Raw genomic sequence first — 25,153 nt, 5'->3', positions numbered from 1 at the left:
CAGGTGGGGACCCGTTGGAGGTATCGCTAACAATGAACAGATAGGGCAGATGAGCAAGTAGGGGTTGACAGACACTACGACCGACCGGGACACAACACGAGACAAGCAAGCAAGGACTGAGGCGATAAACACGGCAGGACAACAACGCAGGAACACTCCAAACAATGCCAGTACGTATCTCAACACACGGAACTGGAATGCAGTACGGCCGAGATGCACACACAAACTACTGCGAGTACCAGATTGCCAGGGTAGCGTCGTGCGGCTGCCTAAACACGTGACTGTGGGATACACAATTATCCACGCACTTCATGCGGTACGGAGAGTGGCGCCCTCACATGGCGAGGCTCACAGCGCAGGCATGTGCTGGAATACGGAGACCCCTATTGGGGATCCAGGTTCATACCCTGTAGTGTGCATTCAAACTTCCACACCTTCCAACATCAGATCCTTCCCCCCCGAAACTTGTGCGTAGGGGTGGAAATGCCCTGGATGGCTCTATGGTGGATGGAAGGAGGGAACAGAGGGAGACCACGTGCCGTCGACTGCCAACGCTGAGTAATTAGGGCAGTCCGTGGATTCCATCAAAATGCCACCAGAGGGCAGGGCATTGCATAGCACCTCCAATCCCCGTTGATGTGGGAAGGAGTGCTGGCACGACCGTGGGAGCCGTAAGCCATTTGGCCGACTTGAGGGCCTTGTGTGTGCGAGAAGGAGGCAGGGGGTTGGGGACACGAGTTCCACGAAGGGGTACGAGGCCGGAGGTGGTTACGGGGCCGGCACTCGAGCCCCCTCTGTATCTGTACCGACATCACAGGCTGTCCATTGGTTGCAACTACTGTGACGGCAGTCGGAGCAGCCTTGTCCCCGTATGAGCAGGCTCACACTGCTGTGCCCAATGTGTAGTGCTGAGAGGGTTGGAAGTGGGGCTCAGAAGGCGGCAGTGTCCGAAGATGGAGCAGGATCCATGGTTGCCGCCCGTGGAGAAGTTTGGCCAGACGATGATCATCAGTGAGAGTGGTGCAATAAGTGCTCACGAATAAAGTGAGGGCCGACATGGTGGCAGAGTATTAGACTACTTTTGTCAGCTGTTGTTTAAATGTCCTCAACAGTCGTTCTGCTGTGCCATTGTAGGTGGATGGAATGGATGGGTGTGGATGTGTTTGATACTGTTGGCCTCACAGAATGTGTGGAAGGAGGCTGCTGTGAATTGGGGGCCATTATTGGAGACCAAGGTACAAGACAGGCCTTCGATGGTGAGAAGCTGAGACAATGCCTTGAGTGTGCCATCAGTCATAGTGGACGCCATGTGCACCTTATACAGGGATCTGGAGTACGCATCCACAATGAGTAACCACATCAATGCCAAGAACGGGCCTGTAAAATCAAGATGGATGTGGTCCCAGGGCCGGCGAGGCATGGACTAGGGTGCAAACGATTGCAAAGTGCTGGTCTGGTGACGCGCACACACCGTGCACTCACAGACCAAGCGGTCAATATCACCATCGATCCTGGGCCAGTACACATGTCGGCGAGCCAATGCCTTCGTACAGAACATCCCCAGTGTCCAAGGTGTAGCAAGCGTAGGACGCGAAGGCAGAAATTGGATGGGATGATCACCTAATGGGCGTCACCCTCTGTGGCCAACAGAAGGACACCCACATCAACCTAGGGCCTGTGTGAGAGGTGCCACCAGGGACTGAATTCAGTTTTCAACTGGCAAGTCAGATAGGTGGCCAACCCTGGGTAACATAGTGGAGAACCTGCTGCAGAATGGGGTACCGGCATGTGGCAGAGGCAACCTGTGCAGCCATGACCGGAAATCCTTCCAGTATATCTCGGCAGGCCGCATCAATGTGAAAGCAGAGGACTTCCTGCTGGTCGAACTTGGGATCAGAGCCCGAGTGGAGATGTGACAAGGCATCTGCATTGGAGGAGGAGGGCTTATATTGGATAACATAAGTGTAATTGTGTAAGAACAGCACACAGTGCGGGAGACATTGAGCAGTTTGCTCTGGTGGGTGTGTGTGTGGGCCCAATAGGGTAACCAAATTTTTGTGATAAGTGAGGGGATTGAACTTCATCCCAAACAAGAAGATGTGAAACTTTTCAACAGCAAACACAATCGCCAGGGCCCCTTTCTCAATCTGAGAATAGCTCCTCTGTGCTGGGGATAGCAATGGGCTGTTCTGAGCCATCCTCATTCTTTTGAGCCAGGATTGCCCCAACACCATAGGCCAAAGCATCAGCCACCACAACCAAAGGCACTCCAGAGCTACAGGCATCAGGCAAGGGGCTGACTTGAGCGCATAGTTTTCAATTTGAGAAAAGCTTGATCACAGGCAGGAGACCAGTTGTGACACAAGCAATTGAGGGGCTGTGAAATGTCAGGAGCCTGGGGTAAAAACTTGCCCAAAAAAACCCTGGTGCTCAGATAAATCCTTGGGGCAGGGAAGGGGAGTTGATGGCCATGATGTTGCGATCCGACAGACGAATGCTGTCTGTACTGAACCAGTGCCCAGGTATTCGACTCCTGGTTGAAAGAAGCTACACTTTTCCATCTGACAGTGTAAGGCTATGACCTACAGGGTGTGAAATAAGGTACCGAGGTTTTACAAATGCTCACAGCATGTACGGCCAGTGACCAAGATGTCATCGAGATAATTGACACAAGCCAGGATGAGCTGTTTGAGCTGCTCCAGGGACCTCTGGAAAATGGCCGGCGCCGAGGAAATACCAAATGGAAGGTGCTTGTATTTATACAATCCGAAAGGCATGTTGATGACAACGATGTTTTGGGTTTTCTCAACTAAGGTAATTGGTGGTAAGCTTCCACCAGGTCTATCTTAGGGAAGTATTCGCCATGTGCAAGTTTGGAGAGAAAGTCTTCCTGCTGGGACATGGGATAAGTTTCAATGAGGGACTGTGCATTGATTGTAACTCCGAAACCCCACATAGGTGAAGGGAGCCATAGGGTTTCCTGATCACCACTAATGGGGATGCCCAAGCACTTGCTTCCACAGGCTTGATGATGTGAGCAGCCTGCAGGTGATCGAGCTTTTGCTTGACTGCTGGACTAAGGCCACCAGAATGGGTCTAGCCCATAAGATCAGTGGCTGAGCACCTGGCCAGAGAGGAATGTGCTCCTGGAAGTCAAAAGCACACTCTTTTTTAAAGTCAAACAGAAACAGAGAGGCGTAGGCCGAGCACACATCATTGAGGTCCTGGAATGGGACGGCAGTGGAAACAGTCTTAACTTCATCAGAAATTGAGAAGCCAAACAGTGTGAAAGCATCAAGGCAAAAATGTTTGAAGCCAAGGGATGGTCAACTACCAGTAGGGTGAGGACTCAGGGAACGTGTTTATAGGTGGCCTGGACTGAGAACTGCTCATGGAGGGTGACAGAACTGTCACTGTACGCGACGAATCGTGAGAGGTGGGAGACAGCTCCAGGCAACCCGCTCATGTATACACCTCCAGATTGATTAAGGAGATGGTGGCCCCCATATTGATTTGGAAATGCACATCCGCTTTAAAAATGCGGAGTGTGAGGAACAACTTCCACGTCAATGGGGTGTCCAGTGGAATGACTGATTGCAGCATGTGCAAGCTATCCTGATGTCCCATGGGTAGCGGATGGAGCAGCTGCAACAGACAGATTGGAGATGGCCTTCTTTCTGACGGAGCATGCATGTCTTCCAGTGATGGGGTCAATCTGCATGAGAGTGGGCAGAAAAGCACCGCAGGCAAGACGGAAGTGACCCACGTGACCACCAGCGAGTGGTGTCCGGCAGCTCCAAAGCCACAGGGAGTTCTGACAAGGAAGAGTCTCGATGAAATTGCTCTATGCAGGCTGTACCATGCTGACGGTGCGAGGGAGGCCACCTGTGGTCTCGCCATGTCACTCTTGTTTGCTGCTTGCGTGATTTCAAAGGAGTGGGCTATGCGCAGCATGTCTTCTAACAAGGGGTTATCGAGTTTCAGTGCAGCTGTGCAGACCTCTGAATCAGATGCCAGTTGAACGCCAACATCATGAATCGAGGAGTCCACATACGACATCTTGCAATGCTGATTGGTGCAAGGGAAGTGGCATTTGCATCTTGAGACCCTGCAAGTCCATGACACATGAATGGTATGACTGACTGGGCTGTTTATGGGACTGGTGGTACTCAAGCCAAGATGCCATGGCATTGGGATCGCTGATAATAGTTGTTAGTCAGAAGCATACACATCTTCCTAAAGGAGAGGGCCATGGGGTCTAGCAATGGTGCCAACTTGCAGAGCAGAAAGAATGTGTCTCGCGATGCCCAGAACTAGAAAATGACCACTGTAGGGAGTCATCTGTGACCTGAAGTGCTTTATGCAAGTACATTTCCCAGTCTTCCTTATCATCATGGCAGAAACCGTGACACCCATGAGCTGGTGCAATGTGGCATCCCGTGCTGTTACTTTGTCCATCAGCAACTGCTGTAAGATGTCTAACTGGTGCTGTTGCTGTTGCATGAGCAGAGGAGACATTCTCAGGATGAGCTCCAGGAGACAGACCAACTTAGCCTCCATACTACCAAACCCTTTACCTTGTCGCCAATGTTATAGCCACAAGTGACTGGCAAGTGGTGCACGGAAGAGAATGGAGACACAATGCCGCCAGGTGGGGGGGCTGCTGGAGGTATCGCTAACAATGAACAGACAGGACAGACGAGCAAGTAGGGGACGACAGATACTGTGACCACCAGCACACAACACGAGGCAAGCAAGGAAGAACAGAGGTGATAAACACTGTGAGACAACAGTGCAGGAACACTCCAAACAACGATACGTAACTGGAACACACAAGGCCGAGATTCACACGCGAACTACGGTGAGTATCAGACTGTCAGGGTAGTGCTGCGCGGACACCTAAATACATGAGCACGGGATATGTGATTGGCCGTGGACTTCACGTGGTACAGAGAGTGGCACACTTGCATGGCGAGGCTTGTGTGCAGGCACGTGCTGGAGTACAGAAATCCCCAGTGGGTGTCCAGGTCCATACCGTCTGGTGCACATTCAACTTCTGCGCCTTCCAACACCAGAGAAACAGTGCATTGGGGTTCTCTATTAGAGTGATGACTTGACTGACGTCTATTGGGTGATGAAAAAGGGCAGTGCCTCCCTGATGCCTATGTGCACTCTTTTTCTCGTGTTTGGTAGAGTAGTGCTTCCATCAGTGAACAAAGCAGGCTATGAAGTCATCACTGTCTGACCATACCATTTTCGCAGTGGAGCTCCATGCGATCCTGAAGGCACTGGAGTGGATGAATTGTGTTCGGGGCAATCGATTTCTCCTCTGCTCTGATTCTCTTAGTGCCTTACAATCATTTCAGAATCTGTACCCAACTGAGGAGATGGTCCAGCTGATATATGACCAACTGTATTTGCTCCAATGGTGGGGTAAGGAAGTGTCCTTCTGCTGGGTGCCTGGTCATGTAGGAATATGGGGCAATGAACAGGCCAATCGGGCTGCCAAGGAAGCCTGCAGAGAGCAGGATGTGGTCCAGTGTCCTATTCCCTTGCAGTCTGTCATTTCTGCACTCCACAAGAAGTGCACGGAGTTGTGGGAGCAAGAATGGCTGGCCAATAAACTGTGGTTGGTGAAGTCAACAACTCGGCCTTGTCGTTCCTCCTGCCAGCGGCTCAGGCGGGAAGAAGTGACCCTCATGCGTCTTCGGATTGGGCGCTGTCCTCTCACACGTAGCTTTCTATTATGGCAGGAGGATCCACCATTTTGTGATGCTTGTGGTGTGCACATCTCTGTCCGCCACATTTTAACAGACTGCATTTTATACCGTGATGCAAAGGCAGAAGCACAAGTTGTTGGGGATCTGCCCTGTGTTTTAGCTAATGATGAGACGTGTGTGTCTAGGGTTTTAAAGTTTTGTGATGTGTCTGGACTCTGGCCTAAACTTTTAGGCTGGAGATTTTTGTGTACTGCACAGTGGCTGGCTCCTCCCTTTTCCTTGCGGTCAGCCAGCCACTTCTATCTGCTATATTGTTTTCGCTCCCTCTACCACTTTCTTCCTGTGTTGTCCATGTTTTACTGCTGGCAGCATGCTTCGTCCCACACTTCAGTGTGGGTAGCCCCATATTTTTCCAAGCTTGTTACCTGTGTTTTACATTCTGTTTTATCTTACTCTTCTGAGTCTTTTCTTGACACCTGTCTCAATCTGTTACTCAGGGGGCACTGACGACCTTGCCGTTGTGCGCCCGTACAATCCTCTCCATCCATCATTCGTCTATACGTTACAAACCCAATGTGCTGCTACCAGTGTCAGTATTACTACCATACTCGAATGTCCTGTTGAAATGAGGCCAACTGTGTTACTCTTGGTAAGGATGATCGTTAGGGCGATTGCTCACCTCCTTCCTGCTGTATCAATTGCAATGGCAATTATCCAGACTCATCCTGAGAATGTCCCATATATCTATATGAGGGGCCCATCCAGGAGACCCAGATGAAGGGAAATATGCTTTATCCTGTCGCTTACAAGTTGTTGGCAAGTCAAAAACCATGCATTTTCCTGTCTGGCACTTACAGTATCATTCTTGCTACATCTCGCTCCACGAACAACACGGCAACACAGACTTGCAACCTCAAATTCAGCTCCATGGTTGTAAAATCATCCAGTGTTACAGTAGCATCACCATATCCTTCTCCTCTAGCTGTGCAACAAGCCACCAAATCTTCTCCTCCAGTGGTGAAATCAGTTGCTACACAACCAGCAGCCCGGAAAGTTCAGAAGGAATACTCATCTGGGCAACAAACATCTGAGTCTTCATCTGCCAACCACAAAGGCTCCAAGAAATTAAACAAAGGCAAATGGTCTTCTCGTCTGCTGACTCAGACCCTCTTCAACAGTGTCTCTGTTTCATTGATATGCAATGCCAACCGTTTTTCTGCCTTGGACCCAGTGAGGATGCGGACGCCCCTGTAGATCTTGTGAAACAAGATCCTCCAGGCTCTGCACCCTGTAGGCTGGCACTCAGCAGTTACTGAGGTGACAGCCCTTAATTTTTTCCCTCCTGCCCTTTCCCCATCATGACTCTCCTCCACTGGAACGTTTGTGGCATTAGATCTGATGAGAAGGACTTGCAGCTACTCTTGGAATCACAGCGTCCACTTGTTTTCTGCCTCCAGGAAACTAAATTGTGTCCTTGCAAGTGCTTTGACCTCTTCCGTAACACTGCTCAGTATTTACAGCAGAGCTCCTTTCCCTGTATCAGGCCACATGTACATCCAGTGACACAGGCTTTTCAATTGTTTCATCTGCTTCGATTCTCTCAGTGTCCTCCAGAACATCTGGGCGCTGTACACAGTTCACCTCTTAGTGCGATGGGACCAAAAAAGCTTCCTGCTCACTCTTGAGGGAGCCATTGTGATATTTATGTGGGTCCCTGATCATGTTGGTCTGGCAGGAAATGAGGCTGCTGATGCTGCTCCCAGTGGCCCGCTATTCTTCCATTTCTCTGATGATCTCCGTGTTGCTGTCTGTCACAGGTGGTGTCTTGTCTTCCCTTCACGGGAACAAGCTCCGGCAAATTAGACCTCTTCCAGAAGCTTGGCCTACCTCCTCTTGGGCCTCTCACACGAGGAGATCATTTTAGCCAGGTTGCATATTGGACACTCATTTTAACCATTGCCATTTGTTAACTGGTGAACCTCCAGTGCTCATTTTCATGAACGTTTGACAGTTCGCCATTTCCTTACCAAATGCGTCCTCTTTTTTTAACCAGTTACATACTGTTGTTTGTTTGCTGCCTGAGTTATCAGCCATTTTAGCGAACGACGCAAGGTCTTTCGACCACATTCTACTCTTTACGCATTGTAGAAATATGGCAAAGGACATTTAATCTATAGTTCAGCACTTCTATTGTCTCTATGGTGTATTTCGTTGAATTTTCTAAAAGAGGAAGTCCCTTTTCTAAGTTCTCTATCTCTTTAATGAGTAGTCGCCTTTAATTCCATTTCATCTTAGTGTTCTAAGCTTCTGACATGGATGCATATGTCCTTTTTTTTTTTTTTTTTTTTTTTTTTTTTTTTTTTTTTTTTTTTTTTTTTTTTTTTTTGCGGCCTAAAACAAATCAAACAAATAAACAAACAAAAATCTTTGCCAGGGGTGGTCAGGGCATGGCCTAGTGTTGAACCACTGAGGCAGGGCTGACTGATTGTGGATGTAGGCATGGCAGTTCTGGATGGCGTGTTCAATGGCAGCATCAAGTCCATGCGAATGCACATGATGTTGCACAGTAGCTGTTATTCTCTACATTCCACAATGTGCAGTTTGGAGAAGATAGAATATTTTGGGGGTGGAATGTGGGGAATATTTTGGGAGTGGAATATGGGAGTAATAACGACGTGGAATTCAGCAATGTCTGAAGCCAACAAGATGATCCCTTCAGCAACATTAAGCCTGTGCTGTAAGGAAAAATAAGTGCACCATTCCGGATGGCGTCTTTAGGCAAGAGTTCTGGGCAACACCGCAGTCCAGCAGACGACACTCCGCAGAGGAGAGTTTCAAGGGCCATTTGCTTTGCTCACTTCATACGTCATAATCAGAAATTTGTCGGGCATGTGACACAGGTTTGTATCTAAGGGAAAATACAACATTTCATGCCCATCAAATTCAGCATCTGATGCTCACAGCAATCGGGAAAGTGTGTCTGCATTGGAGTGCTTTCTGATGGGCAAATAATGGATCTAATAGGTGTATTTATTGAGGTACAAGTGCAGCAGGTTAAACTTCCAGATACCTTATATGATAGCCAAATTTTTCCTTCCCAATTTACAAATAATTCTGCTGTGATGCATCTAATATTCTAGATGTTGTTGCAGTGGGCTGTTCTGTGCTATTTGCTTGCTTGTGGGACAGCACAGCATAAACACCACAGTCCAATGCATCTGTGGTCGGCATCAGGTGCATGCTGGGATGGAACATTGCTACACAAGGGAGGTTTTTAAGTTGAATGAGAGGTTTCTGGCACCTTGATTAAGTTGCTCAAGATATCTTTGAAATATTGCGGGAGGGCTTGCAACCCCAAATGGCAACCTGTTATAACACTACTTTGTGAATGGCATATTAAGCATTAAAAACTGTTTCACCTGATCATTTACAGGCAGTTGAAAGTAGGCATCAGTGAAATCTATCTTTGAAAAATAAAAAGGGGTAAGGATAATGGGCGACACATGAGCTTCAAGGAGATTCAGCATTATGTGATGTTTCGGCTCAAGTAGTACCAGGTTAGTCGGCGTAGTAGATGGGTGTGCTTGGGCTCGTTGTTTTCCCCTACAGTAGCAGCTTAGTTACAGTGGAGAGATGGATTGCACAACACCGTATGTTCCTCGTAGAGATGTTCTGTAAAAATGCAGACTCTCTGACCACCACTCAGAGGAAGTTCCATCTCCAGTTCAACATTCCACGTAATGGTGCAATTCCACCTTGCAGTACCATTCTGCTATGAGTTAAGAAGTTTTGCAAGGCAGGTTCTGCACTGAAGAGAAAACTGAGAGGTAATGCAGTGATGGCTGTGTCACCTGAAGAATGTTGAACTTGTGCATCATGCAATTTGACTGAGCCACAACCAATCTATGAGACTACACACACAGTTATCAAATTCGTCCGTGTGATGCATTTTACACTGTCTAAATCTTCATCCCTAAACAATTGTGGTTGTTCAGGAGTTGAAGCCTCAAGATTTTGTGAGAAGGAGATGTTTTGCTGAAGCAATGAAAGAGATGTTGGAGGAGAACCTGGAATTGTGATTTTAATGTCAGATGAGCCTCGTTTTTATCTAAGTGAAAGTGTTAATACACAAAACAGTTGTTATTGGTCTCCAGACAACCTTCAGCAACTGCACAAATACCCATTGTAACGGGGTTACACTGTGGGGTGGATTCAAGAAATTTGGTGTCATAGGGCCTTATTTTAGAAGAAACTGGGAGAGCCATCATCGTGAACTGGGAGTGATATTTGACTTCACATGATTTTCTCATCGCAGCTCCATCACCATGACATAAAGTGTTGAAATGTTTGGTTTCAGCAATATGGTGCAACAGCTCACACTTTCTGTAAGCGTGTTAGAAGAAAGGCGGTTGTTTCCGGGGAAAGTCATATCGGATGAGATATTGACTGGCTGCCCTGCTCTCCAGACTGTACTCTATTTGACTTTTCCTTGTGGGGCTTCCTCAAGAATGTAGTGCGCATCTGTAAGTCATGTACTGTGCTTCAATTAAAGGATATCATCGAGTGACAGAGTCGTGCTATACCCCGTAAAATATCAGAGGGAGTGACAAACTATGCGCAGAGGGTCGACGAGTGTGCTGAAGAAGAGGGCTGGTACTTAAAGGACATTATCTTTCACAAATATTATACAAACGTGCAGTTTCTGTCAAAATTAACAAATAAAATGTGAACTGTTATTCATTGTGTATCTTTTGAAATAAGATAAGTGCTATATCTTAAAATGTCACTGTGTCTTATAAATTCAAAAACTGTGACGCAGCACTAACTCTCCCTGTAGATGAAGAATGATGCAATAGATATATACATCCTGCAAAGAAGAAGGTGTAAATCATGTAATGTTCTGTGTAAGAAGTTGTCAACAGAAATTAGTACATAAATTCCTAAATTTGCTTGTGAAATTGAATTGTGAACTATTAATTTGCTTGAGTACATTATGATTTTCCAGAGATGCAGAAGTTTAGAGATCAATCTATAATCCTTTAAGTTATACTCTGTTGGAATTAATAAATAATATAGGAAATTTTGTGTTTTATATACTACAAGAACAATTTAAACAATCTGTATGTCTGTTTTGAATTGGTTTACAATGCAAAAGAATGGAAAGTAGGAAGACGAAGAAGAAGCTTTTATAAAACTAAAGCATTGTTATGGTAACAGAAAGTCCTAGGTGAAATACGCATAGTGCAAGGAGGTAATGTAACAATTCATCGAATAGTTGAGAAATGCTTAGTAGTCAATAGACACAAACAAGTCTGATGAATCCTTCTTCAGAGCTATAAAGTGCACTTAAACACCAATAATTATTCTTGCCAGGGCTGTGGGAGTAAGTGTTTGGGTGTGTGTGTGGTTGTGTGTGAATGCTAGTGCTTGAATGCTAGTGTGAATGCTAGTGCTTGAATGCTAGTGTGAATGCTGTTTTCTATTACGTGTTACTGTGCTCCACACATCAATCTGCTGTAGCCGAGTGGTTGCCTTTCCCTTGTTTTATGTATTGCTCCATCCAGAAATTTCCATTATTCTAATACATACATACCAGTGAATTCCTGCTGGGCCAAATTGTCCTGGCTGACTATATTGTTAAGTTTCTATAAGGATTTTAATGTAAGCTATTCAAAAACAACCTGTATGGACAGCATTTGAAAGAAAAGAGAGAGTGACATTTACAAGCTACCTAATACAGAAACAACTGTGCAGGTCTAAGAGACAAGCAAAACTAAAAAGACGGTAGCTTTATGACCTCTTAAAAATTCATGTATGCATTTTCATAAGGATTTATATTAGAAACTAAGTAAAATAGTTGCTTGTCACAACTTTTACTCAGAAATATATTGTGTGTCAGAAAACGATGTTCTCTGTTGCCTTAAGGTGCGTTACATACAGTCGTCATGCTAGTCAACTTGAGTGAGGGTGAGTGAATGAGTGTAATTTTGTAGCTTCACTCTCACTGTGTTATAACATGTTTAGACTTTTTTTTTTTTTTTTTTTTTTTAAATTTGCAAGGTTGCTGGTAACCTCATGTTGAGTGTCCATAAACTCCAAACACACACACACACACACACACACACACACACACACACACACACACACATTTCTTAAACAATGTATTATTTCTACTTGACATTTTACAGACTATTGTCGGCAGACACTGAAGTGGTTAAGAATGAGATCAAGACAATCCAAAAGTGTTGTTGTATGTTCTCAGCAGATTTATAAAAAAATCCTCATTTATTAGCCTGACTGAAAGTTTAGGTAGTAACTCATAACCATTTGTAATCCACATTTGCTCCATTCTCATCTCATTTGGAAACTCTCATCTCCAGCGATACATGGCACCACATCATTGTCACTTACAAGTTAGATTGTGATGAATTTTGTGGCCACCGGATACTGTATGTCTGTCCAACGCTTCAGTTACTTTTTGTAGCGTACCAGTAAGCATTTATGGTTCTTCCACATATATCTCACGGTCTAAGTAAGCCCATTAATTTCAAAGCTGTAGAAACTATATCCCGAACAGTGGTTAGATTTTGTGGAAGAAACTAACTTCAAGTTGAACATGTTCTATAATGCAGGGGCAGTAGTTTCATACATATACACTGCTAGGTTTAAAAATGCTGTTAAGTTTTAAATTGAAAGGGATCATATGTATTTTACAAATATTTTGGCAGTTTCTGATAGTTTACAACTCAAAAGTGTGTGTATGGTAATGTAATACTTGGTATTTGAGTCACATTTACGTGTATTAATGTATTGATTTCTTTTAAGGTCCATTCTTGCAATTGGATGCAGATTCAATAACAGAAAAGGTTGATGAAATGTGGCGTCTGCTGTACAAGTTAGCTAAAACATTATATGACTTACGTGGAGCTAAACGAGTGGCAGAGATGGTGCGAGCCAAAGTTGAAAAATTTAAACAATTTCTTCCCGTTCTTTCAACAATATGCAACAAAGGAATTCGAGAAAGACACTGGAAACAGGCAAGCATCATTTTCATTATTGTTCTAAAATGTTACAAAAATGTATGTTGATGTGAAGGAAAATTTTTCACTGAAATTGTGATATTGGGAATTTAAACTTACAGTTTACACTCTCAGTTATTTAACTAATCTTACATTTCATTTTCGAAATAGTGCTAATCATACCTTGTCATACCCAAATTTGAAGTCCACATGAAATGTGAAAACTCAGGCCATGAACTTGCACTCATCTCAAGAGTTCATTCACACACATGTGCAGTATTTTCCATGTTAGTTAACTGATAAAAGTAAAGTGAGTAGCTGCTTATTAGGGGAAAATATTGCAGCTGCATAGTATAAAAATGTTTTTCAAAATCACCATCATGAGACTACAATTATTACAATTACAAAAAGTTATGTCTTCATTCTTCAAATATAATTGTATGGTGATCCATCAAAATCGCTGTGACAGTATTATGAAAAGGATGGTGGAAATGCTGAGTTGCAGTAGGCACAACAAAAAGACTGTTACACAAAAAGTCTACGAACAGCAGTGCATGATGAGAGAAGCAACTGGGTGGGGGTAAGGAGAGAGGCTGGGGGCGGGAGAACGAGGGATAGCGGGGTAAGCAGGTAGGGGACGGTAAAGTGCTGCTGGGGGAGCGGGCAGGGACAAGGTGGAGGGAGCATAGGGCAGTTCGATGCAGAGAAGAAAAAAAGAGACTGGGCGCATAGGTAGAATAGAGGGCTGTTTAGTGCTCGAATGGGAACAGGGAAGCAGCTAGGTGGATAAGGACAATGACTAACAAAGGTTGAGGCTAGGAGGGTTATGGGAATGTAAGATATATTGCAGAGGGAGTTCCCATCTCCACAGTTCAGAAACACTGGTGTGACGGTGGGAAGGATTGAGATGGTACCAATTGTGAAGCGGTCATTGATATGAAGAATGTCGTATTGGGTGGCATGCTCAGGAACAGAGTGGTCCAATTGTTTTTTGGCCACAGTTTGTCGGTGGCCATTAATGCGGACAGACAGTTTGTTAGTTGTCAAGCCCACAGAGAATGCAGCACAGTGGTTGTAGCTTACCTTGTAGATAACATGACTAGTTTCACAGATAGCCTTGCCTTTGATGGGATAGGCGATGTTTATGACCAGATTGGAGTAGATGGTGGTGGGAGAATGTATGGGACAGGTCTTGCCTCTAGGTCTGTTACAGCGATGTGTACAATGAGGCAAGGGATTGGGAGCAGGGGTTGTGTAGGGATGAACTAGGATATTGTGTAAGCACAGTGGGTGATGGAGGGCCATTATGGACAGAGGGGGAGGGGGGGGGGGATAATGGATAGAACGTTTTTCATTGCAGGGAACGAGGAGAGGTAGTCAAAACCCTGGCAGAGAATGTAATTCTGTTGCTCCAGGCCTGGGTGGTACTAAATAATGAGGGGAATGCTCCCCTGTGGCTGGATGGTGGGACTTTGGAAGGTAGTGGGTGACTGGAAAGATAGGTCGTAGGAGACCTATTTTTGTACAAAGTTGGAGGAGGGAAAGGGGGGAGTAATTACGATCTGTAAAGGCCTTAGTGAGACCAACAGTGTATTTTGAGAGGGACCATTCGTCACTGCAGATGCGACAGTCACGGGTGGCCAGATTGTATGGAAGGGACTTCTCGGTATGGAATAGCTGGCAGCTGTTGAAGTGGAGGTGCTGCTGGTGGTTGGTAAATTTGTTATGGACAGAGGTACTGATGTAGATATCCTTGAGGTGGGGAGGTCAACATCGAGGAAAGTGACTCTTTGGGGTGAGTAGTATCAAGTGAAGCGAATGGGGGAGAAGGTGTTGAGGTACTGGAGGAATGTGGATAGTGTGTATTCACCTTTGATCTAGATTACAAAGATGTTAACAGTGAATCTGAAGTTGGTGCAGGGTTTAGAATTCTGGCTTTTTAGGAAGGATTCCTCTAGATGGCCCATGAGTAGATTGGCCCAGGATGGTGGCATGTTGATGACCCCAGATTGTTTGAAGATAATGCCTTGGTTGTTGTTTTGGAATCTGTCGGGCACTGCGAAAGGTACTGTTCCCTAGCAGTAAGCCCATGGCATTGTTCTGTTAGTGTAAAGGAAGATGGCGTCAATAGTAATGATCAGGGCACTGTGTGGTAAAGGAATAGGAACTCTGGAATGTCTTTTATATATGAGGGTAGGTTGTGGGGGATAAGCCGAAGGTGTTGGTCTGTGAGTGCAGAGATTCAGTCAGTGGGGGCACAGTAACCAGCCACAGTTGGACATCCTGGGTAGTTGAGTTTATAGACTTTAGGAAGCATGTAGAAGGTAGTGCAGGGAGTGGTAGAGATGAGGAGAGAGATGGACTTAAGTGAGACGTTCTGGGATGGGCCTAAGGATTTGAGGAGAGGCTGGAGATCCTGCTGGATATCTGGAATGGAGTCCTTGTGGCAGTGTTTGTAGGTGGATGAATCTAACAGCTGGCGGGGTCCTTGCGGCAGGTAATACTCGTGGTTTAAGTCAACAATGTTGGAGCCTTTGTCAGCAGGTAGGATTAAAAAGTCAGAATCAGTTTTTAGTGGTGGATTGCAGTTCTTTCTGCGGATGTAAGGTTAGTTTGTATGTTGAGGGATTTGAGGAATGATGGTGAGGCGAGGTTAAGAAATTCTGGGAAGTTAACAGGGGGTGATTTGGGCATTGGGGGTGGAGCACGATTGGATGAAGAAGTAACTGAGTCAGGCAGGGTTTAACATTGGTCCTTGGTTGAGTCTGATGGCTAGGGTTGTTGGCAAAAAAGTGTTTCTGCTGTGGGGACCGGGAGAAGGAGAGAAGGTCTTTAACAAGTCCGGTTAAATTTGGGAGTGGGGCAACTGGCGAGGCCTTTGGAAAGGAATGATATTTCTATGGGGCTAAGACTTTTGGAGGAAAGGTTTATGACTGTGTTTCGGGTCTGTTTAGGTTCTGGATTCTGTGTGGTGGTGGGAGGGAGTTTTGGAGGGTGGGGTAAATGTAGTAGGTCTGTGAGACAGGTTTTGTCAGGTATGAGGGGATGTAGGAGGAGTTTGGAGGTTTTTACACAAGTGGTGGACAGTAGTAGTCCAAGGTGGGAGCAGGAAGTGAGCAGGGTGGAGAGTTTCTTGAGGTGGCATTGTGCATGTTGCTCTAGTTCCTGGAGCGCAAGAGTTTCAGTGTGTGTTATGGGATCCAGGAATTTGGGATTGCATAGTTGGAGAATTTTACAGATGGAGAGAAAGTATTGCAAGGAGGTTTGGGCTTGATTGACATTGTTTTGCAGGACTGTGTTTGTGAGGGTTAAGGATTCGTGGAACCCAAACAGATGGAGGTCATTGTGGAAGGAAGGATGGCAGCCAGAGATGGCTAATTTGATGGTAAGGCCATTTGGGGGCCTTCCATGAAACAAGTAACAATGCAGGAACAATATGTGGAACTGGGTTCTGACTATGGATAAGGAAACTTTTTTGTGTTGACACAGATGGAAGGAGCAAGGATCCATGCTGCTATAAAAATGGCAGAAAATACGTAAATAACATAGACTCATGTCCAAAAAATTCACAAAAAAAGACCAAATATGTGAGAAAAATTATGAAAAGGGTGAAATGGATGAAATAGGGAAATCAGAGGGAATACGCCGATCGTGAGAGGTGAAAACCAACTGAAATGGACGTGAAGTCACACAGAGATCAACTAAAAATATATGAATAAAAAAAGGTTTTGTTGTGAGTTGCAGGTTTGTGGGTGGATAAATGTGAAGAAGGGGGACCTCAGGTTTGATCGGATTAGATGAAATTAGTAGGTGCAAACTGGAATTGAGAGGAGAAGGAGTGGGGGCGGGGGAGACAGGTTGGTAGGGCACAGGAAAGATGCACAAAAATACAGGAGAGTGATGTAGGGAGAGTGATCAATTTGAAGGTATACAATTAATGATATTTGCGAGAGTAATATGGGACATAAGATGCTGCATCAACAAGTATCATGGTCTTGTAGCCATCTGTTGTCTGAGACGAGACGGTTGATACACTGTGGCTTGTAAGTAGAGTGTGCAGTGCAGTTTGTAAGGCAACATGACAAACACAGGAAAGAAGAGAAAAAAGGATGAACATTGAGAATAGTATTGCATTAGCAAATAGTGACAAAGAAAAACAGCACTGGGTTATGATGGAAGAAAAGCCGTCAAGCAAAATCAAACAACGAAAAACCCAGGATGGACTGTAACAATATTTTCAAAAGGATAGTTGCTACTCACCATACAGCAGAGATGCTGACTTGAAGATAGACACAACAAAAAGACTGTCACACAATAAGCTTTCAACCAACAACGCCTTAACAAAGATGCTGTGACTTACCAACCGAGAAAGCGCTGGTAGATAGACACAATAAAAAACACACACACAAATTTCAAGCTTTCGCAACCCACGGTTGCTTCATCAGGAAAGAGGGAAGGAGAGGGAAAGACGAAAGGATGTGGGTTTTAAAGGAGAGGGTAAGGAGTCATTCCAATTGTGGGAGCAGAAAGACTTACCTTAGGGGGAAAAAGGGAGATGTATACACTCGCACACACACACATATCCATCCGCACATATACAGACACAGGCAGACATATGTAAAGGCCTTTACATATGTCTGCCTGTATTTGTATATGTGCGGATGGATATGTCTTTCCGCTCCCGTGATTGGAATGACTCCTTACCCCTCTCCCTTAAAATCCACATCCTTTCGTCTTTCCCTCTTGTTCCCTCTTTCCTGATGAAGCAACCGTGGGTTGCGAAAGCTTGCAATATGTGTGTGTGTTTGTGTGTTTTTTATTGTGTCTATCTACCAGCGCTTTCTTGTTTAGTAAGTCACAGCATCTTTGTTTTTTAATATATTTTTCCCATGTGGAATGTTTCTTTCTATTAGACACACATAGAAATGCAACTCAAACACACAGTACCACAGTCTCTGGCAGGTGAAGCCAGACTACGAGCAGCAGTGCATGAGGGGAGAGCCATCTGGGGGAGGGGGGAGGGGGGGGGGGGGGGGAGGAAAGGCTGTGGCAAGGAGGGCGAGGGATAAGTGATGTTTGTGACTAAACTTGGGTAGGTCCTGAAGGGAGGGTATACGAGACAGGTCTTGCACCTAGGTCTATTCCAGGGATATGAGCCCTGAAGCAAGGGACTGGGAGCAGAGGTTATGTAGTGATGAACGAAGATATTGTGTAGGTTCAGTGGGCGATGGAATACCATGGTGGAGGGGGGGGGGGGGGGGTGGAGTAGAGAGAGCGCATAGGACATTTCTCACTGCAGGGCGTGGTAAGTGGTTGTCAAAACACAGGTGGAGAATGTAATTCAGTTGCTCCAAGTGTTGCTGGTTGTCGGTAGGTTTGATACGGACGGAGGTACTGATGTAGCCATCTTTGAGGTGAGGCGGAGATCAACTTTGAGGAAGGTATCTCATTAGGTTGAGTAGTACCAAGTGAGGTGAACGAGAGAGAAAGTGCTCAGGTGCTGGAAATGAGGACAGGGTGTCCTCAGCCTTGATCCAGATCACAAAGATGTCATCATTGAATCTGAACCAGGTAAGGAGTTTAGGATTTTGGATGTGTAGGAAGGATTCCTCTGAATGGTCCACGAATAGGTTGCCATAAGATGGTGCCATGTGTGTGCCCACATTGCACCCTGGATTTTTTTGTAGATAATGCCTTCAAAGGAGAAGTAACAGTATATGGCCACAATTGGGCATTTGTGGTTGGGTTATCGACTATAGGAAGCGTGTAGAAAGTAGGAATGCGGGGAGTAGTAGGGGTGAGGAGAAAGATGGACTCTGGTAGAGGTCCTGGGATGGGCCTAAGGTATTTTAGGGGAGAATGGAGGTCCTGCTGGATTTCTGGAATGGGGTTACTGTGACAGGGTTTGTAGATGGATGAATCTAACCTCTGACAGGGTCCTTCTGCCAGTTAATGCGTGTGGTTCAAGAGCACAGTGTTAGACCCTTTGTCAGCAGGTAGGATTATAAGGTTGGGATCAGTTTTTAGATGGTTAGGTTAATTAATTAACTTCTAGAATGGTGATTGGGAATTACTTACAAGGTAAACTGACGTGTACTTATTGTGGTTGACAGATTGTGTGCAACAACTCAAGGTAACAGCATGAAACACCTCTAGTTCATCATCCAAACAACCTGCATGGTAATCACAAGATCTGCAAGTGTGGTTAAATCAATTAATAATCTACAAGAAGAAATAGGCAGATGTGTGACATATGGAAGTTGAGTCAGTCCATGGAACATGTTCTGGTACTCTTAAGTGGCAAGACAACCACTCGTAGTAAGTGCCCAGTCTGGCACAAATTTTCATATGTCACTTTAGGTAGTACATATATACCATTACTGTTAAGTTCAATTTAGGAATATATTTCAATATTTTCTTTGCTATGCTTCCAGTAAAATTAGTGAATGTGGAACATAGGATACTTTTATGGAGTGTAATACCTATATTATCTAATGTACCAAATAAATCACAACATTATCTGAAGGGAACACCATACGCACATTGTAATAAAGTGCCAAAAGAAATAAAACTGTTTTTCATTACAGAAAAAACTAATTTCCACATTGTTGTTACAACTGAGCCACAAATGGCACAAATCTTCAACAGATTTGCTTCTAAATTAAAAATAATTAAATTTACAAACATATTTGTGTATTACAAAGTTGAGTGGAGTGTAAGAATGTGTGAATCATTATAATATTACCCTTAATTTTAATTCAAATGTGGCCAGGCAGATTGACTCTTGTTACTTGCTTTACTACTTCTACACCTGAAGAAAATAATCAGATGAAGTAATTATGAAGTTAACTGATATGCTGGCTCCTTGAAATTACATTATTTATAGACAGGGTAGGTTCTCAGACTCCTTCCTGTATGTCACTGAAAATTCATAGCCCCTTGTGAGAATTGTGAGACAGTAATTAATAGTGCTTGACGATATCATGTATAGGAGCAGCTGGGGATCTCTGTCGGTCATCGGTAAATTGCTGGCATTATTTGCAACTTTACATAGAAGCTTTGTAAAGTGATCCAGTGGAATGTAGTTATCATTTAGCTCAACATTTCATAGCTGGGCAGCAGATTACTTCAGTTATTGTTAAAAACGGCTCCCGATGTATCATAAGACTGTGATACAGATTTGTCAGCAATCACGAATCAATTGTTCGAAGGTCCTACAGATGTCTTGCACATATGTTGGAAATGCACCATCTTTAAAATGGAGCTTGTTTAAATATCTTTTCACCACTGTATTGTATCCTTGAGGAAAATTACAATCTCTTCTCTTCAGTACTTTTAAACACATTTGTCACAATAGCAAAGGAAAATAATATTGTCTTTAATGGTATTGAAGATCTGTACACTTCTATTCTCGATCACATGCTGTAATGGAGTGTGCCTCTCTGCCGATCAGCTGATTGTGTTACTAAACAGTTATTAAATAAAACACCATATCCTAATACAGTCTCAGGAGCTGAGATATAACATCATTATATTCAACACAAAATTATTATGTGTCAAGGGAAGTGCCTACCAAAAAATCAATAGACAACAACAGAAATATATGTTTCTCATGCATGAATGGTGTGTTTATATTCTCTTGCTTTCAAAGAAGTAAGCTGAATTATACCCACATTAAAAGCATTTCTTCATAAAAGCATTTCTTCATCAATATGTTACAACTTACATCACTGAGTCAGTGAGATTTGACTGCTTTTACATATTTTATGATAATCAGTCATGTCACTTGATAATTTACTAATGCTTGGAACACAAAAAATATAATAACCATTTCATTATTTAAACATAAAAGTAATTAAAAGCGAACTATTAATCTTTCAGCTGGCTTCCTCGGCGCTAGGCCGCAAAAGAAGTAGGTACGAATAGGGGACGGGAATGTGATGGGGACTGGATGGTGGGCAGAATATGAGAAAAGCAAAGCACAGATGGGGAAAGGACTGTGCTGCAGTACTAAGCAGAACAGGAGATGCATGTAGGTCTGGAGTGCTGACAGGGAAGACCCTGTGGGGGAGTTTACCACTGTAGCTACTGCAGTGAGAAAGCCCGGCTCTAAATCTTGAACTTCTGTTGATTTCATTGTATGTCATCTCTAAGGAATCCTCACTGTGTTTGTCAATTAAGAATATGTTAAGAAATTGCAAGGTTGTGGAGGAGTGTAGTTATCATACCATCATGCTGCCATTGTTGTAATGTGTGATAAGCACCTGTTCCCCAGCAAACAATGAAAGCCTTGTAGTACAAGGAGCATTCAGCAAGTAAAGCAACACTTTTTTTCTGAAACCAGGTTGGTTTTATTTAGGATTCCAGTACACCAGGTTATTCCCCCTCCATTCTGGCTACAATGTGACAGTCTTACACCACCTTACTGGGAGGGCCTGTATGCCCACACAGCACCACTCTATTGGTCGACATCAGAGCCAGTGTTTTGCTGCATCAATAACTCTCCATCACACATATTCCACTTCCCGTGCAGTGCATCCTTCATCGGACTAAACAGACAGAAGTCGGAAGAGGCAAGATATGGCTGTGGGATGGGTGATTAAGAACAGACCAATGAAGTTTTATGAGCTCTTCTCGGGTGTTCAGACTTGTGTGACACCTTTAATTGTCATGGAGAAGGAAAAGTTTGTTTTCATTCTTGTGACAGTGAACATGCTGAATTCTTTTCATCAGTTTGCTGAGTGTAGCTCAGATGGTAGAGCACTTGCCCGCGAAAGGCAAAGGTCCCGAGTTCGAGTCTTGGTTGGGCACACAGTTTTAATCTGCCAGGAAGTTTCATATCAGCGCACACTCTGCTGCAGAGTGAAAATCTCATTCTGGAAACATCCCCCAGGCTGTGGCTAAGCCATGTCTCCACAATATCCTTTCTTTCAGGAGTGCTAGTTCTGCAAGCTCCGCAGGAAAGCTTCTGTAAAGTTTGGAAGGTAGGAGACGAGTTACTGGCAGAAGCATAGCTGTGAGTACCGGGCGTGAGTCGTGCTTCGGTAGCTCAGATGGTAGAGCACTTGCCCGCGAAAGGCAAAGGTCCCGAGTTCGAGTCTCGGTTGGGCACACAGTTTTAATCTGCCAGGTAGTTTCAAGTGTAAATTTGTTACTGAAGCTCACAAAGAATCATACACTGATTCCATGGTATGGGATGCTATTATCCGATCGGCGCCCGACAAAGAAGTTAGGCAACGTGCCCTTTAGGTGGAAAATCCGACTCTAGATGAAGTCCTATCCATCACTCAGTCTTTTAAAATTTCTCATTCCGCTGGGGCATGGGGCTATGTTGACGAAGCGTGTGGTATATCCCCGCCGGCTGACGTGGCCGCAGTACGCTCCCAATCGCAGCCTCGGCCTGACTGTAAACAAACATTTAAGAAACTGCAGCAAAACCCATGGCAACTGCCTTCATGTCCGCGGTGTTTTACGAAACATTCACGAGAAAATTGTCCACAACATTGGGCCGTGTGACACAAATGCAAAATAAAGGGTCATGTGTCATCCGTTTGCAAATCTGAACGCATACATGATGTTCATGAACGTGATGCTGATTCTAATTCTGTGTTGTCTGTCAATTGTACTTCTCCCTTTTCAGGGAAGTTATTCCTCACTGTCCAAATACTTGGTCGAGATGTTCGCATGCAGGTGGATACTGGTTCTGCTGCCACTATCATCAATTCTCAGGCGTATCTTCAGTTGGGTTCTCCAATCCTGTCACCTGTCACTAGGCAATTACGGACTTACAGTAAACAGAAGATTTCTCTCTTGGGACAATTTGATGCTGAGGTATCTTACAAATCTGTCATTCGGACTGTTCCCGTATTTGTGGTTGACCATACTAATGCGGAGAATCTTTTTGGTTGCAATGCCTTTCGCGTTGTTGGGTTCTCCATAGATGACTCTGTCAATATCGTCTCTGATGCTATTCCTTATGCTCAACTGGATTCCTTGTTGACGACATTTTCGTCCCTTTTTTCTCCTGGGTTAGGCCATGCAAACGACTTTGAAGCGCATATCACGCTCAAACCCACTGCTCAGTCTAAGTTTTTTTGGGCTCGGCCCATTTTTGTGGCCCTTTGTGATCAGGTCAAACAGGAGCTGGATCGTCTCACTGCTTCAGGGGTCTTGCTTCCTGTCACTTCCAGTGAGTGGTCCTCTCCTGTCATTGTCGTTGCTAAGCCAAATGGTGATATTTGTCTCTGTGGTGATTTCAAAGCCACTGTAAATGCTCAATGCCTTATCGACACTTACCCTATGCCTCGACCTGAAGAGTTATTCACTAAACTTGCTGGAGGCCAATATTTTTTTAAACTTGACCAGTCAGAAGCTTATCATCAACTTCCTCTCGACACTGCTTCCCGGCAGGTTGTGGTCCTTAACATGTCTTTCGGCCTCTATCAATACCAATGATTGCCATTCGGGGTTGCCAGCACCCCTGATCTCTTCCAGCGATTCTTGGAACAATTATTGCTCACTGTCCCTGTGTGTATAAATTACCAGGACAACATTCTTGTCATTGGCTCCACCACTGACGAAGGTCTTCAGAATCTCTGCACACTTTTTCATGTCTTACAGACTGCCAGCCTTAAGTGTAAACTTCAGAAATCAAAATTTTTTCAGGCAAATATCATGTACTTGGGGTTTCAACTCTCTCGGGATGGTATTCGTCCGCTTCAGCAAACTGTCGCTGTGATCAATACCCTTCCTTGCCCTACATCTGTTAAGGAACTGCAGGCCTTCTTGGGGAAAATAGCATATTATCACAAGTTTTTACCATCTGCTGCTTCGGTGGCTCAGCCGTTGCATCGCCTGTTGCATAAAAACGTGCCTTTTAACTGGTCCGCGTCATGCGATGCGGCTTTCCAGAAATTGAAGACTATGCTGAAACAGGCCCCGTGCCTGGCTACTTATCGACCTGGCCAACAACTTGTTCTTGCCACGGATGCCTCTCAATACGGGGTCGGTGGAGTCCTTGCGCACCGTTTTTCTGACGGTTCTGAACAACCCATTGCTTATGCCTCCAAAACGCTCACGGATGCCCAACAAAAGTATTCTCAAATTGAAAAAGAAGCTTTGGCCATTATTTATGCTCTTCATGAGTTTGGTGTTTTACTCTATGGATTCAAATTTCATCTTGTTATGGATCACAAACCACTTGTCTCCTTGTTTCATCCATAAACGTCACTTCCTGACAAGACTGCACACCACCTCCAGCATTGGGCTCTTTTCTTGTCTCGTTTCAATTATGAGATTCATTTCTGGCCGACGGCTCAACATGTGAATGCTGATGCACTGTCTCACCTTCCCATGGGTCCTGATAATGGCATTCGATAGGGACGAACTTTTTTGTTTCCAACTGGATGTTGCCGAGCAGCGAGCTGTGGATGGGTTCCCCATCACCGGGGACCGACTGGTGGCTGCTACAGGTTCTGACCCTACCCTCTCCCGGGTTTTACGCTGTATTCAAAAGGGTTGGCCAGATTGTCAGTCCACTAAGACTTCTGATCCGTTGCGGAACTACTATACTTTGCGTTACCGCCTCGTGGCTAGGGATGGTGTTATCCTTCTTTCCACCGAAAATGCTTCGCCGCGTGTTGTGGTACCTGCATCTTTGCGTGCTTTGGTCTTCGCCTCCTTCACCAAGGGCACTGGGGTGTCTCTAGCACAAAATCTCTGGCGCACCGTTTTGTGTACTGGCCTGGCATCGACTCTGAAATCGCACACATAGTCGCTGCCTGCGGCCCTTGTGCGTCACAGGTCGCCGCCCTGGAGTCATCTTTGTCACCGTGGCCTTCACCTGTATTCATGCTGCCTTCGTGGGACCTTTTTTAGGTACTTATTGGCTTCTTGTTATTGATGCCTACTCAACTTTCCTTTCATTGTCCGTTGCACGTCGCCTACCACCGTGGCAACCACCAATGCTCTAGCTCACATTTTCTCTTTGGAAGCCCTTCCCTCTACTCTTGTTACTGATAATGGTCCACAATTTGCCTCTTCCGATTTTGCAGATTTTTATGCCCATCACGGCATCATGCATGTCACGCCCCCTCCGTTCCATCCACAGTCAAACGGTGAGGCTGAAAGACTGGTCCGCACATTTAAGGCTCAGATGAGGAAACTCCTGACTTCTTCTGCTGCTGATGATGATGTGCTTCTACAAATCCTGGCTTCTTACCGTTTCACCCCCATGGACGACCACAGCTCGGCTGAGCTCTTGCATGGCTGACAGCCCCGCACGCTACTTCATCTTCTGCGGCCTTCCACCTCATGGCCGCGGGTGCCTTCGCTTGGCCGGTTCACTGCCGATGACCTTGTATGGGTACGGGGAAATGGCAGGCGGCCAAAATGGAGTCCTGGCTGTATCTTACG

General features: G+C 45.0%; 1 protein-coding gene across 1 annotated transcript in view; it reads left to right on the top strand.

Moving 5' to 3' along the window:
* LOC124594696 (dynein axonemal heavy chain 3) overlaps window positions 1-25,153 on the top strand; it is a 1,186,267-nt gene that overhangs the window by 174,376 nt on the left and 986,738 nt on the right. The window contains exon 14 of the mRNA XM_047133063.1: window positions 12,546-12,757. Coding sequence (XP_046989019.1) covers window positions 12,546-12,757 — 212 coding nt within the window. The remainder of the gene's footprint in view (window positions 1-12,545; window positions 12,758-25,153) is intronic.

This window comes from Schistocerca americana, chromosome 2 (genome assembly GCF_021461395.2).
Source record: "Schistocerca americana isolate TAMUIC-IGC-003095 chromosome 2, iqSchAmer2.1, whole genome shotgun sequence".
Classification (NCBI taxonomy): Eukaryota; Metazoa; Arthropoda; class Insecta; order Orthoptera; family Acrididae; genus Schistocerca; species Schistocerca americana.
Note: the sequence above shows the minus strand (reverse complement) of the source record. Positions and strands in the feature narration are given on the sequence as shown.